This window comes from Corvus moneduloides, chromosome 10, assembly GCF_009650955.1.
Source record: "Corvus moneduloides isolate bCorMon1 chromosome 10, bCorMon1.pri, whole genome shotgun sequence".
NCBI classification, from domain to species: Eukaryota; Metazoa; Chordata; class Aves; order Passeriformes; family Corvidae; genus Corvus; species Corvus moneduloides.
In genome coordinates this window covers 27,883,022-27,895,174 of record NC_045485.1, presented here as the reverse complement: position 1 = coordinate 27,895,174, position 12,153 = coordinate 27,883,022, and the positions used below count along the sequence as shown (strand labels likewise).

At 40.2% G+C, this 12,153-nt stretch overlaps 1 protein-coding gene across 1 annotated transcript in view; it reads right to left on the bottom strand.

Moving 5' to 3' along the window:
- Positions 1-12,153, bottom strand: part of WWTR1 (WW domain containing transcription regulator 1) — a 51,625-nt gene that overhangs the window by 19,956 nt on the left and 19,516 nt on the right. Inside the window, exon 2 of the mRNA XM_032119326.1 lies at positions 4,155-4,285. Coding sequence (XP_031975217.1) covers positions 4,155-4,285 — 131 coding nt within the window. The remainder of the gene's footprint in view (positions 1-4,154; positions 4,286-12,153) is intronic.

Genomic DNA, 12,153 nt, shown 5'->3' with positions numbered 1-12,153 from the left:
AGCGGCAGTTCCCAAAACTCTCAGACCAGCAAACTCTGGGCACTGCTTAAACACACATTTCAGTCACTCACATGGGACATAGAGTAACTGTGCCTTGCAGCGTGCAACAGCTATTTGCTCCAAGGCCTAAATTCCACATCCAACTGTGCCACAGGGTGGGCCAGAAGTCTTCTGAGGTTTTTTGCAGATAGTATGTTTTTTTTGTATGAGCTTTTTAAGGAAATCACATATAAATTCAAGCTAACTTTATACAGAAAACGTAAATACTATTAGAGGGGTTCATTATGGCAAAGTAAGTTGCAAACTGTTAAATTTGGAAAATATTTAAATGAAGACCAGATTGTGCTTACCCACTGGATGAAGAGTACAGTCACAAAAGAAATCTCTTTAAAACAGTTTGAAGGGAGAAGGATGGAAATAACAATGGTTTTGAGTGTTGCATAACGTAGAATAGAGAAAGACTACAAAACAAGTAGCATTTAATTAAAAAAAGTTGCGAAAGAAATTCCTGTAAGGATCTAATTTTTCCTCTACATCTTGCTACACATAGCTCAAAATCATCCTCCACAATCTTTTTACACCAGGGAATGCCATGAAGGCAGAAAGGCGTGTGTAGCTCAGATTCAGGCACCCCTGCAGGAGGTCTTTGATCAGGCAGCAGTGTGACCCTTAGCTTGGTGCACTGCAACTGCTGTCTCCTTCCTCTCAGGCACAGGGGGTCCCTGCAGATTGGTGTCCTTGTTCAGGGACCCAGGCCTGACAACTAAAACAAGGATTTGGAGTAACTCCTTCTTTCACATATGGCCCTTCATTCTACTGCATTAATTGATTGGCAAGAGATAGTTAATACCTTATCCATCAGCTGGAAAAGACTCTGTTTTAGAACGGGCAGAAAATTAGGATCTGTGCAGGATCAGCATCACAGTAAATGAAGTTTTTGAAGTCCTTACAAAGACACAAGAAATACACTGTTTTCTGCTTGTCTTCAGTCTGAGGCTGATAATTTTTCCTTTTGCTTCCAACAACAAAACATACAACAAAAACATTGTATTAATGCTGCCCTTTCCTTAGTATATACATCTACAAATCATCTTAGAAGAATAACGATGGTAAAATGTTAAGAAAAAACATAGTGAACAAGTCTGAATATATGCTAACCTGCAAGACTATGCTTTCAATCTATGTGACAAATTTCCCTTTTCATTCATGAAATGTCACTGAATTTAATGGTGGTGTGTAAATGAGCACAGAAGCTTGCTAGTATATACTACTTTTCTGTAAATTTAACAAGATGCATCAAAGGAAAAAACACCTTCTGATGCCTTTGTTCTATAACATTTAAAAGGTAGTGCTTTAAATATAAGTGTGAAAACTAATACTAATGAAGTGTTCACTTATAGCTCATAAATAGGCAACATAAAACCACAGTAAAGAAAAGGTAGAAAAATACAGCAGATTTTTAAAAGTATGACTACTAACTTCAACCAACTTTCACTATATGCTTTTGCATGCCTCCAGCACAGGCATACTATGATTTGGTATCACTTAGTCACACTCTGTGCTTTGATAAAACGTTTGTAAGTGCCTTAGTGCAATTTCCAGCAAATATTGCTGAAAGAAGTTTATAAACCAAAGAAACAAGCCATACAAAACAAACCATATTTTCCTCCTCTTCATAAGAAGTACAACAAGGAAAACATATTTTAGTAACTGGAAGTGCAGATCAGTGTGCAGACCTGAAATACTTATATCCTTTTCTTTCAAGTGGCACATCTTCAAAAGAAAAACTTCTTTTAATTCCTACAGTACGAAAAAATAGAATATGCTAAGGCAAAAGACGGATGCACAGACTTCATTTGCTGCAAAGTCACAAAATTAGGGCCAGAAGAGTGGTGTCGCTGGGTATCTAGCTCCTGGTTCTCCTCTGATGTCTGTGAGATGTCGACACAATCACTTCTGGCTCCGAGGTCTGACTGCCAGGCCAGCACTGCTCACTGCAGCAGACCCAGGAATGCGGGTGTTAGCAGTTACACTGCTGGCAGAACAGAGGAGCAGAAAGGCCCTTCCTTTTGGCTACGGCAATTTAAAAATAGAAACATTCTACTTTAGTACTGGAAACGACAGTCAGATGTATTTTAAACTGCCACGTGAAGTATTCAGAGGCTGCAGTGTTCTGTTCAGATTACTGCAATCTTTCTGTGTAATTTCTCTATGTGTATATACATGCATATACACACAGTTTCTAGATTAAATCTTATAAGTTATAATTTTTAACAGAATAGTGTTACACTTAGTGTGTCTTTGAAAGCCACCAAAATGCGAAAAAGCTCACCAAGACATATTGATGGAATGTTTTCTGGATTAAATAAATACAGACACAGTGTAGATTTTTACATACTGCTTCTAGTGGGAAATTCAATTACACATCTGAACCACTACACCAAGAACTGCATAAACACCTACCAAAAAGTAGAACCTCATCATATATGTATATATATACGAAGACTACTGAATGAAATACAGACTGTATTTAATGGGATGGATTTTGAAGTCTGTGGAAATACACTTACTGGGCACCTGAAGTACCTTCAAGAACAGACTCTTCATTAGATACAGACTTTTATTTCTAATCCTTTGAATCTCAAGAAAGACCCTCCTCTAAAATTCAGTGTACATTAGTTTACATCCAGGATTTGGCTTTCATTCACTTCCACTAATAAACTGAGGGGAAAAGTGCTCTGTACACTGTCGTGATTTATGGCACGGCTATTTTTTAACTAGGGACAATGTAACAGATGTTAACATAAGTGGAGGAGGTGGTATGAACAAAAACCCTGCTGTCCTATTCTTACCTCTTGGCCATTCCAGCACTGCTATAAACAGACTGACCCACACGCAGCTGTGGTTTGAAGCCACAGCAGAGCAACTGTTAGTTTTACCACACGCTATGACACTGCAGATAGTCCAACCTTTCAGATTTTATTCAGGTTTCTTTTGCAGACATCCATTCTCACATTATGATTTGCTACTTCCCACTAAGTCACGTAACATAACCAACACTCTTACTGCATATATGCAAGCAAGGCAGTTGTTGAGAGAAAGGTAGAAAAAAGAACTGAAGTTAATTACCTCAGAGGTCAGCCTAGGTGTTTCTTATAAATTTAAGACAAAAGTAAATATTGCACTACTTCTACTGGTGACCATTAGCAGACAAATGTTCAGCATTTTCTTGGCATGTGAAGAGACAGCACTCATAAACCACCATGCAAGTGAATAATCAAGACATCATGAGATCAACTTACCAAAAATTAACCAGAACAAGAATCTGCTATGTGTTTTTAAGTCTGCCTTTTTGACATAGTTTTGTGATCTTGAGGCTGTAAGCTTACCTGTTCTCATCTTCTTGAGTGGTAGAAAATTTAAAGCTCCAGGAGTGAAATATTAGGGATTATTTATAATTCTCAATTACACATGAAAATGTTTTCTTCCATTCACAAATTTTCTTTAAAATTTTCAGAGCTTTCATGGCTTTATTTTCATTAAGGCTTAAATCTGGCAATATCAGATTGATGTAAGTTGACAATTAAATTTACACTTGAAGTGCTAAACAGGAACAGCAAGGGAACCACACCAATTATAAGAAATTTTTAGGTAATTCATACTGCAAAGCAGGCTTTTTAGTATTTTGCAAGCTGCTTCCAGTGCAGAACCTCACTATGCAAAAGCCCTATCACCATAAATAAACTAACAAGCAAACCAGCTACACCTTCTGACCTGAAGAAACACAGGGCTAACTGTGGACAGGTTATCCAACAGCTTGGACATGATATGGGGGGCTTCTGGGGTTTTATACCACTTCCGAACAGAAAAGCACAGACAGAATTAATTTTTCTATGTCTAACACTACATCAAAAAACCACAGAGGCTCTAAAATAGAACATGAGATGTTAGAACTTCACCTCAAACTGTACAAATTCACTTGCTGCCACGTCCACAGAAAATTAAGTAAATGAAGGGGAGAACATACTGTTAAGGTCTGATAGCAGAATCAGAGCTACCTTCTTGAACCAAAAATTACTTAGACAACCAAATCAGAAGGTGTCTCTCTGATCTCTTTTGTGTTTTCACCAGAGAGTTTTCACCAGAGTACTCACTGAGATTTGGCTGAGACGTTGCCATGGACCTCTGCGGTGTGGACGCGGCTGGAGGATGGTGGCTAACATGATTCAGTGGCTGGTTCATAGGTTTTCGAGGATCTTGCCATGTTGTAATTTTTTCTATGTGACTGAGAAAGAAAAGATACAAGCTCAACACAAAATACCTGGTATATTATATAAACAGTTAAAATAATGTCATGAAAGTCCTATTTATTTTTCTTATTCCACATGTCTGTCCTTGTCATCTCACCCTCACCCACGTGAAATCATCTATCATCTGGTTGTTTACTTCTGATCTTCTGCCCCTGCTGTTCCAACTTCTTTTGCTCTACTGTTGAATGACTTTTACTTGAACAATTGTTAAATACTACTGTCAAGTTAAAAACCTGTAATACACACTCATCTTCAGATTATTTAATTGTCTGAAAGTTGTTTACTCTTGTCCTATCAGTCTTTTTCTACATACTCAATATATGGCCATTCCTCGCTCAGCAATAGTCATTTTGCTCAGTGTTGAAAACACAAGTCTTTGTCTTGCCAAACCCAACTGCTTTGTTGCTTTCCATGCTATGAAAACTAGTCTTTCTATATGTCCCCAAGAATAACAGCATATATTCCCACTACCAAACCAGGCAGATTACAGCCTCATGACTCACACGTAATCACCAAGTTCTCTGTAAAGGCATTAAGAGTTTTTATTGCAACGTAGTTAACAACATACCTACCATTTCAGTATGCAAACTCTCATGTACATGTATTACCCTGAAAACAGTGGAGTTGTGCATAAATCCACATAAATTTTACAGTGAGATAAACAATGATCACTGTAAAATATTTTTGGCCACAGGATTCAGTGGTGAAAGAGCTGTGGTTTTGTTGCAACTGAAAGTTTACACTGAAATGCACCTGTTTTGTAAGAAACTTAATAGGACAAGCATTTTAGGGATGAGCAGGTACTTCTATTTGAAGCAAGAAATGAAAAAGGAACTATGTTAAAGCAATCAATAGTCTGGTGTCTATCAAGGGATTGCCTGGCTCCAAGCCCAATCAACTAACCAGGTTCCTGTCTGTACTTGAGTGGGTTCTCCTCTACTAATGTTTTGGTACAAAGAGGTAAGTCTTTAAGAAGAATACATCAAGAAGCATAAAAATTTTAAGATTCTGTGTCTGGAAAACCATTTTGATCCAACTCTCATACAAGAACCATCTAAAATCTTTACTGAGCTCCACCTTGAACTTGTCATTGCTTTTGCTGACACTAATGGCATGGCCACCACTGCTGTCACCCTCCACACCCAGCTGATCACCAGACCTATTTCACAACCAAGTTTCAATCTATTTTGTGATATACATCTCAGGTATTACCGAAAATAGTGTAAATTACAAGAAGAGAAAAAGGAAAAGAACCTAGACCATTTTTTAAAGAGTAGAAAAATGTGATGTCTTTATGTAGTCTGTAGCCATTTTCTTTTCCTAATATTTTCCATTTAATGTACAATTCCCAAACTGAAAATCACACTTTCACATGAATGTTACTCAGCCTCAAGCTGCTGAGTCACTTCCTTTCTTCACAGCTTCTAGAGTATTTGTTTATTATTCACAATGAAATCACTCACCATTGCTTCTGCCTAGAATTAAAACACTTTATTCTCCCCTCATTATAAATCTTTATTACATTTTAGCTTTTCTTCTCTTTACTCTTACATTTCAAGTATAAGAATCCTTGCATACAGTGCATGAAGTCAAAGAGCCTCAAACTTTAACAATATCTTGCCTCATCTATAATATTGAAATAGAACTATGTCGGTATGTAAGGAACTTTTATGACTTGCTTTTGCAAGATTCTTATTTGAGGCATATTCAAACATACGACAAAGCAGCCCCAAAATCCATACTAAAAATCTCACTTTCAAGTTTTTCATAAGCAATTTTTGCATCTCTTATTATTATAAATCCTAATATCAGAGCAGGCCATTTCTCAACAAGGTCTTCATTCATAAACAAGCAAAACAGGAAAGCAGAGATGTCAATTTTAGCTCCTATTTCTCCACCACAGGTGAGACTGATGGGGGACTCCATAGGCAAACAAGAACTTTACATGTTCCAGTAAAATCTGGGAAAGTTAAATATTTACAACTCAAATGAGATACACAAGAATCCAACAAAGAGGACAGAGAATATGCTACCATAACTGCTTCTCCAACCGGCTCAGATCATGGCATTCCCACCCATAAAGTCCTGCAGTGCTCCAATTCAGCAAGTGGGAGCAAGTGGCAAATTGTATGCCAATGGTGGACCCTCATTAAAAACTAAACCAAAGCTCAGACCCAAACAGATGAGTATTTTACTAGGACTTTGGGATTCTGTTCCACCTGTTGTACCTTAGGCTTTTGTTAAATGAGTCCTGCTTGGGTGTCTGCCTCCCGCTTTGAAATGTCAATGTTTCTCTGAATTTGTGCTGCTGCTTTGTCCCGCATTTTGTAACTGCAAGGCTCTAATTCCTGACGTCCACTGCAGCCATGCCAAGACATCTCAGTGAGTTTAAATCAGCAAGCAGCAGCACAAAGGACACCAATTCTCTTTCTGCTTGTACTTGCTCCAACAACAAATGTATCTCAGTGGGTTCTATTGTCAGACCTTTTTTTTTCTGGTATTAGGAAATTCAGAGGTACTCATCTAAAATGGTTTTAGGGGAACTGAGAAGGATAAACTGATTATTCTGTGCTATCTGCACTACCACCTGAAATAACACAAACACGGAGTTTGACTAACAGTGTCAAGCTTTTTTGGGGTCCTTTATCAGGGCTTAAACATAGGGACTGAGTGTGGATTTTGTGACTGAGCCACATCAAAGTGGAGCTGCTGCTGAGTGGGAAGCTGGTGACTCACCAGCACCCACAGCCCTCACGCTCTGACTCATGAGCCCCTCCAAGGGAGCCCCACTCACACTGCCTTGGAGCACCTCCAGCCGTCCGCTTCCGGCTACACCACCAAAGCCAAACATTGGGAAATCTGTTTACATCTCCTGGAGCAGAGCCAAAGCATTGCCCAACCTTCTCTCTGTCCCTCTGCTCCCTGTAAACAAAAACAGCACAGAAAGGAAGTGCATTGGAAGTTAGAGGCCATTCACAGTGCTCTGACACTGTGTGATGTGGCAGATAGGCGTTTATACAGATGGGAAGTTTTTTAAATTTAAGAAAGTTACCTCAGGGCCACAACATTTGAGTCTATTGTCTGAGCTTGCTCAGGGTACTACAGTGCAATTTCTGGTAAAACTAAAGCCAGAGCCAAGCCCCACACTATTCCAGTAACCAACACCATGCAGGATGCAGCAACAAAGGGGAACTGTGTACAGGCTCACAGAATCTTGAGCATCTGTAAAAGTCTAGTATCATCTACTTCTTAAAAACCTTAGCTCTAGTATTCTTTTTTATGTGATCTTGGGGTCTTACAGTCACAGGTGAGGAAAACATAAAATATGAATGGGAATGATTTCTATCTTTAGAAACAATTACCCTAGGTGCACACATCCAATTCTCACAGAAATTAATGGAATTTGTGTGTATATACAACACAGCACTATCAAACTGGGCTAAAAAAGAAAATCCAGGAAAGGTCTCTCAAGGTCCTTGTATTGGGTTTGTGTGGCCTGGTTTTGGTAGCAGGGGGGCTACAGGGGTGGCTTCCTCCACATCTGGCAGAGCCAATCCCTGGTGGCTCCAAAGACGGATGTGCTGCTGGCCAAGGCTGGGCCCGTTAGAAATGGTGATAACACCTCTGCGATAACAGATTTAAGAAGAAAGAAAAAAGTTACGGGGCAGTTTTAATTGTGGCCAGAGAAGAATGGGGTGAGAACAACAACTGTGCAGACACCAAGGTCAGGGGAGGAGGGACAGGACGTGCTCCAGGCACTGGAACTGAGATTCCTCTGCAGCCTGTAGTGAAGACCATGGTGAAGCCTCCCTATGGAGGTCCATGGAGATGCAGAGATCCACCTGCAGCCCGTGGAGGAGATGCGTGCTGGAGCAGGTGGATGCTTGAGCGGAGGCTGTGATCCTGTGGGAGGCCCATGGAGAGGGAAGCCCATGCTGGAGCAGCCTGTCCTTAAAGGACTGCACCCTGTGGAAGAGTGATCCACGCTGCAGCAGTTTGCAAAGAATTGTTGCTTGTGAGATGGACTCACATTAGAGAAGCTCCTGAAGAACTGTCTCTCATGGGAGGAACCCCACAGTGCAGCAGGGTAACAACTCTTGTCCCTGAGCAGTGGGAGAAGCCTCGGAGGATGAACTGACCATAATCCCCATTCCCTGTCTCTCTGCGCCGCTAGGGTAGGAGGTAGAGCTGGAAGGAGGGAGGGGTGGGGAAACGGTGTTTTTAAGGGTTTATTTTACTTCTCATTATCCCACTCCAACTTTGTTGGTAATAAATTCAATTCATATCTCTAATTAGATCCTGTTTTGCCCATGATGGTATTTGATGAGTGATCTCTCTGGTCCTTATCTCAACCCATGAACCCTTTGTCATATTTTCTCTCCCCTGTCCAGCTGCAGAGAGGAGTGAGAGTGGCTTTGGTGGGTGCCTGGCATCTGGTCAAGATCAACCCACTACAGTTTGTTAACTATCAGGGATCTTTTACACAGTACAAGTGAATAAGCGCAAAACGAAAGACCACAAACCCGATATTCTTTGTCATTAAACAGGAAATTCAAAACCCATTGCTACAAACTAAAGAAATGAAATCTACTTAGTACAGACTTCATTTATTTAAAAATAATAGTAAGTCACAAGGTTCCGATTCACCTATGGGAAAAAAATCTCATGAAGTGACTTTGAGAAGTATGCTTTTACACCTTTACGGTAAGCAAAAAAAAGTGCACAAGTACTTAGTTCTGTGTAACAATTAGGAAAAAAATGACCGTCCATATAAAAATAACCTTTTTTTCTTATGAAGACCTTTGATCTCACTTCCCTCACACATTTCAAAATTACTTCCAGGCCTAGTGTTCCTAGGAAACTTCAGTAGGAGAAAGATAAGACCCACTTGTACAGAAAAATAAAAATGCCGGTTTAGGCAAAAAAATTAAATCACAAATCAGTATTTTTAAATGCATACCAGCAGTAGTTACATTTATTGGGACATTTAGAGACCTGCAAACCCACTGCTCGCTACAGAACCACCACCTCCTCCCTAGGGATGGCAGCAGCAGTGGTGCCACTGTCATACCTCCATGAGTGCCTTGCCTTAAGGTGGTGAGTTTGGCCACGGGTAGGGCCAGGAATCTCTGAAGGGGATCAAGAGGATCAAGAAAATGCTCTAATTACGCAGTACTTCACAGCAGCTTATGGCAGCTGTTGGAACTGGTGGGAGGACTGGCTGGGGGGTGCCACAACAACTAGCAACTGTTGCCAGACCATACACAGCCCGTCACCCTCAGTACTACCCCTGTTCCTTCCCACCAAGGTCACCTTGCGCCAGCACCTGCCGGCTCTGAAGACGTGGGGATGCACTTCTGTTACTGTCATCCTTCTAATCCTAAAGCAGGAGGAATTTATTGTTCACTAAAAAACAGTAGGTGAGAAACATCTTAGATTACCTCTAATACAAAAACCTGTACATACGCTATGTGTTCTCCTGGATATTGAAAGAGAATTTGTGAATGCTTCTTGCTAGGAATCCTTCATTAAGCACTCCTCTTGATTATTAGCAAAATATTTCTTTGCAGATATTCTGTCTTCTCCATGGTTATTATATGCATAAAAAGAAAGGCAGGATGTGGTCCAACAACTGCATGAGAATATGGTGTTTTGTCCTTAGATGTAGTCGGATGTCTTCTTTTGCCATGCTGCTTTTCCCCTTCTCTCACCATAGACTGGAAAATTTCAAGAGCCAAGTTATGCTCTCATCACAACATGGAAAGACTTTACAGAAGCACAGCACCATGTCCTAATGTCATGCATTCACCCGTGCATTTGATAACTGTAATTCATTAAGTAGACTGCAGCAGTCCCCATGATGTAGGATCTACCTTCAAACACATAAGAGACAGTCACTTCTCTTACAAGTGCTTGAAAATCATGCCATTTCAGTAGCACAGCCCAATTCTTATAGCTTGTCACTTGTTTACAGCTCTGTTAAATTCAAACTTAAGTGGAAATGGGACTGAGTTAAATTATGATCTGAATCACGTCCTGCTAAAGACAATGAGCTTCACGCTGGCATGAACCCACATAGAAAATGTTTGGAGAAAATTCTTGATTGGCATCAACAGTTTACATGCCAGACTGTGCAGACAAAGCATCGATGTCATTAGGCTGGCAGTTGTCTCAAGACTTTTTTTTTAGCTTATATTCACATTACTAAAGGAAATTTTAACACAATGCACACAGCTAACTCAGTGCTAGCTTCTCTTCACTCCCTTGTGGTCATGCATTGTGACATCACAGTTAATTATTTAATCACACGCTTTTTCCAGAGTACCCGTCTTACTAAGTGCATTTCAGTACTCATAGGCTCTATTTCTGATCTGCTATGAAGTATTTTTTTTAACTAACATGCAGCTTCGTACCATACCTACTGCAAAATTTTCAAACTCCGTTCTAGTGGCAAGTGTAATAAACTACCTTTAAAAGATAATGAGAAAATCATCACAGGGCAACTTCAGACATCTCCATTTGGTTTTGCAAGGCTATCCCCATTCTACAGATCAGGGGTACAACATATTTATCAGTATCCAGTGTTTTCAGGGAGTACTTTGAAACCCCTGAATCTACAAAATACATATTGCTTTTGTGTTCAAAACACAGCTTCCAGTGACTTCAGCTACCACTATGAGTATGTGGCATATTATAAATCACAGGGAGGCATGGGGGAGGGGGGGTAGTGTAGGTTGGGGAGGGAGTTCTTACTTTCAAATACAGATACCCTTTCACGCAATTATATACAGACAAAAATCCACCTTTTTTTCAGCAAGCACTAAAACAGATGAACAGAAGACGAAGGACTAGGGCCTTTCTTTAAGCTACCTTGTGAACATACAATAATTCACAAAAACATTTTGAGCAAATAATGGGTAAAAATAGTACACCCAATGGACAATATTCACCACATCATTCTCTCATAGCTTTATCACCTGTAACAACCACATTAAAAATTAATGCTATCTGCAGGACATTCTCCATTAGCCTGACATTTTCGAACATCATATACAGTAAAGCTGATACAGCTGGTTCTCTTCCAGCTACACAAAGAAGAATGCTATTACCTTCTTTCTCATACACACAAGAGGAATGCACATTTATTTTTAGAAGGGTCCCATCTCCTCTAAAAAGACATATGAGAAATAATGGGTTCTTTTAAAGAAAACCTGTGATGATGTTACACAAGAACCCAGACAGGATAATTTAGAATACTGGTGTCCATCCAGTTAGCTAAGAACAGACACTGAGTGTCTGGCACTGGCCTGGGGGCTGTGGGCATTTGGTGCAGAGTACTGGTTAACGTGACAAACGGGTAAGATGCTGCTTTCATGGGACAATACTTTGAGATGGGAAAAACAGATAGCTACAGCGTATTTCTGACTATTTAGCATGGGTGCCTTGACATGTTGAGGTTTCTTGATGTTTCCAAATGTCCGGGGCAGACCAAAGGGCACTTGGGCTGTTACAAATAAAACCAGGTTTAAAGTCTCTTCTATTTTTCTGCATTCTAAATTACAAATAATGCATGAGGTAGTTTAAGGTCCCAATTGAATCCTGGTAGATTGTATTACAACCCACAAGCAGGCAGCTTGCCCATGGCTCCATGGTCACGGCAGTGCCATATGGCAGCTGCTCTTGCCAACAGCCTGTGGTGCCAAGACAATAAGGATGGACACCGTGGTCAACTTGTTGAACTTGCAGAAACAAACCTTGCTGATTGTTTCAGCTACATCAACAGATTGATCTGCCTGAGCCTGCCGCCCCACTTCAGTCAAAAGAAAATGGAGAAAAAGATTTG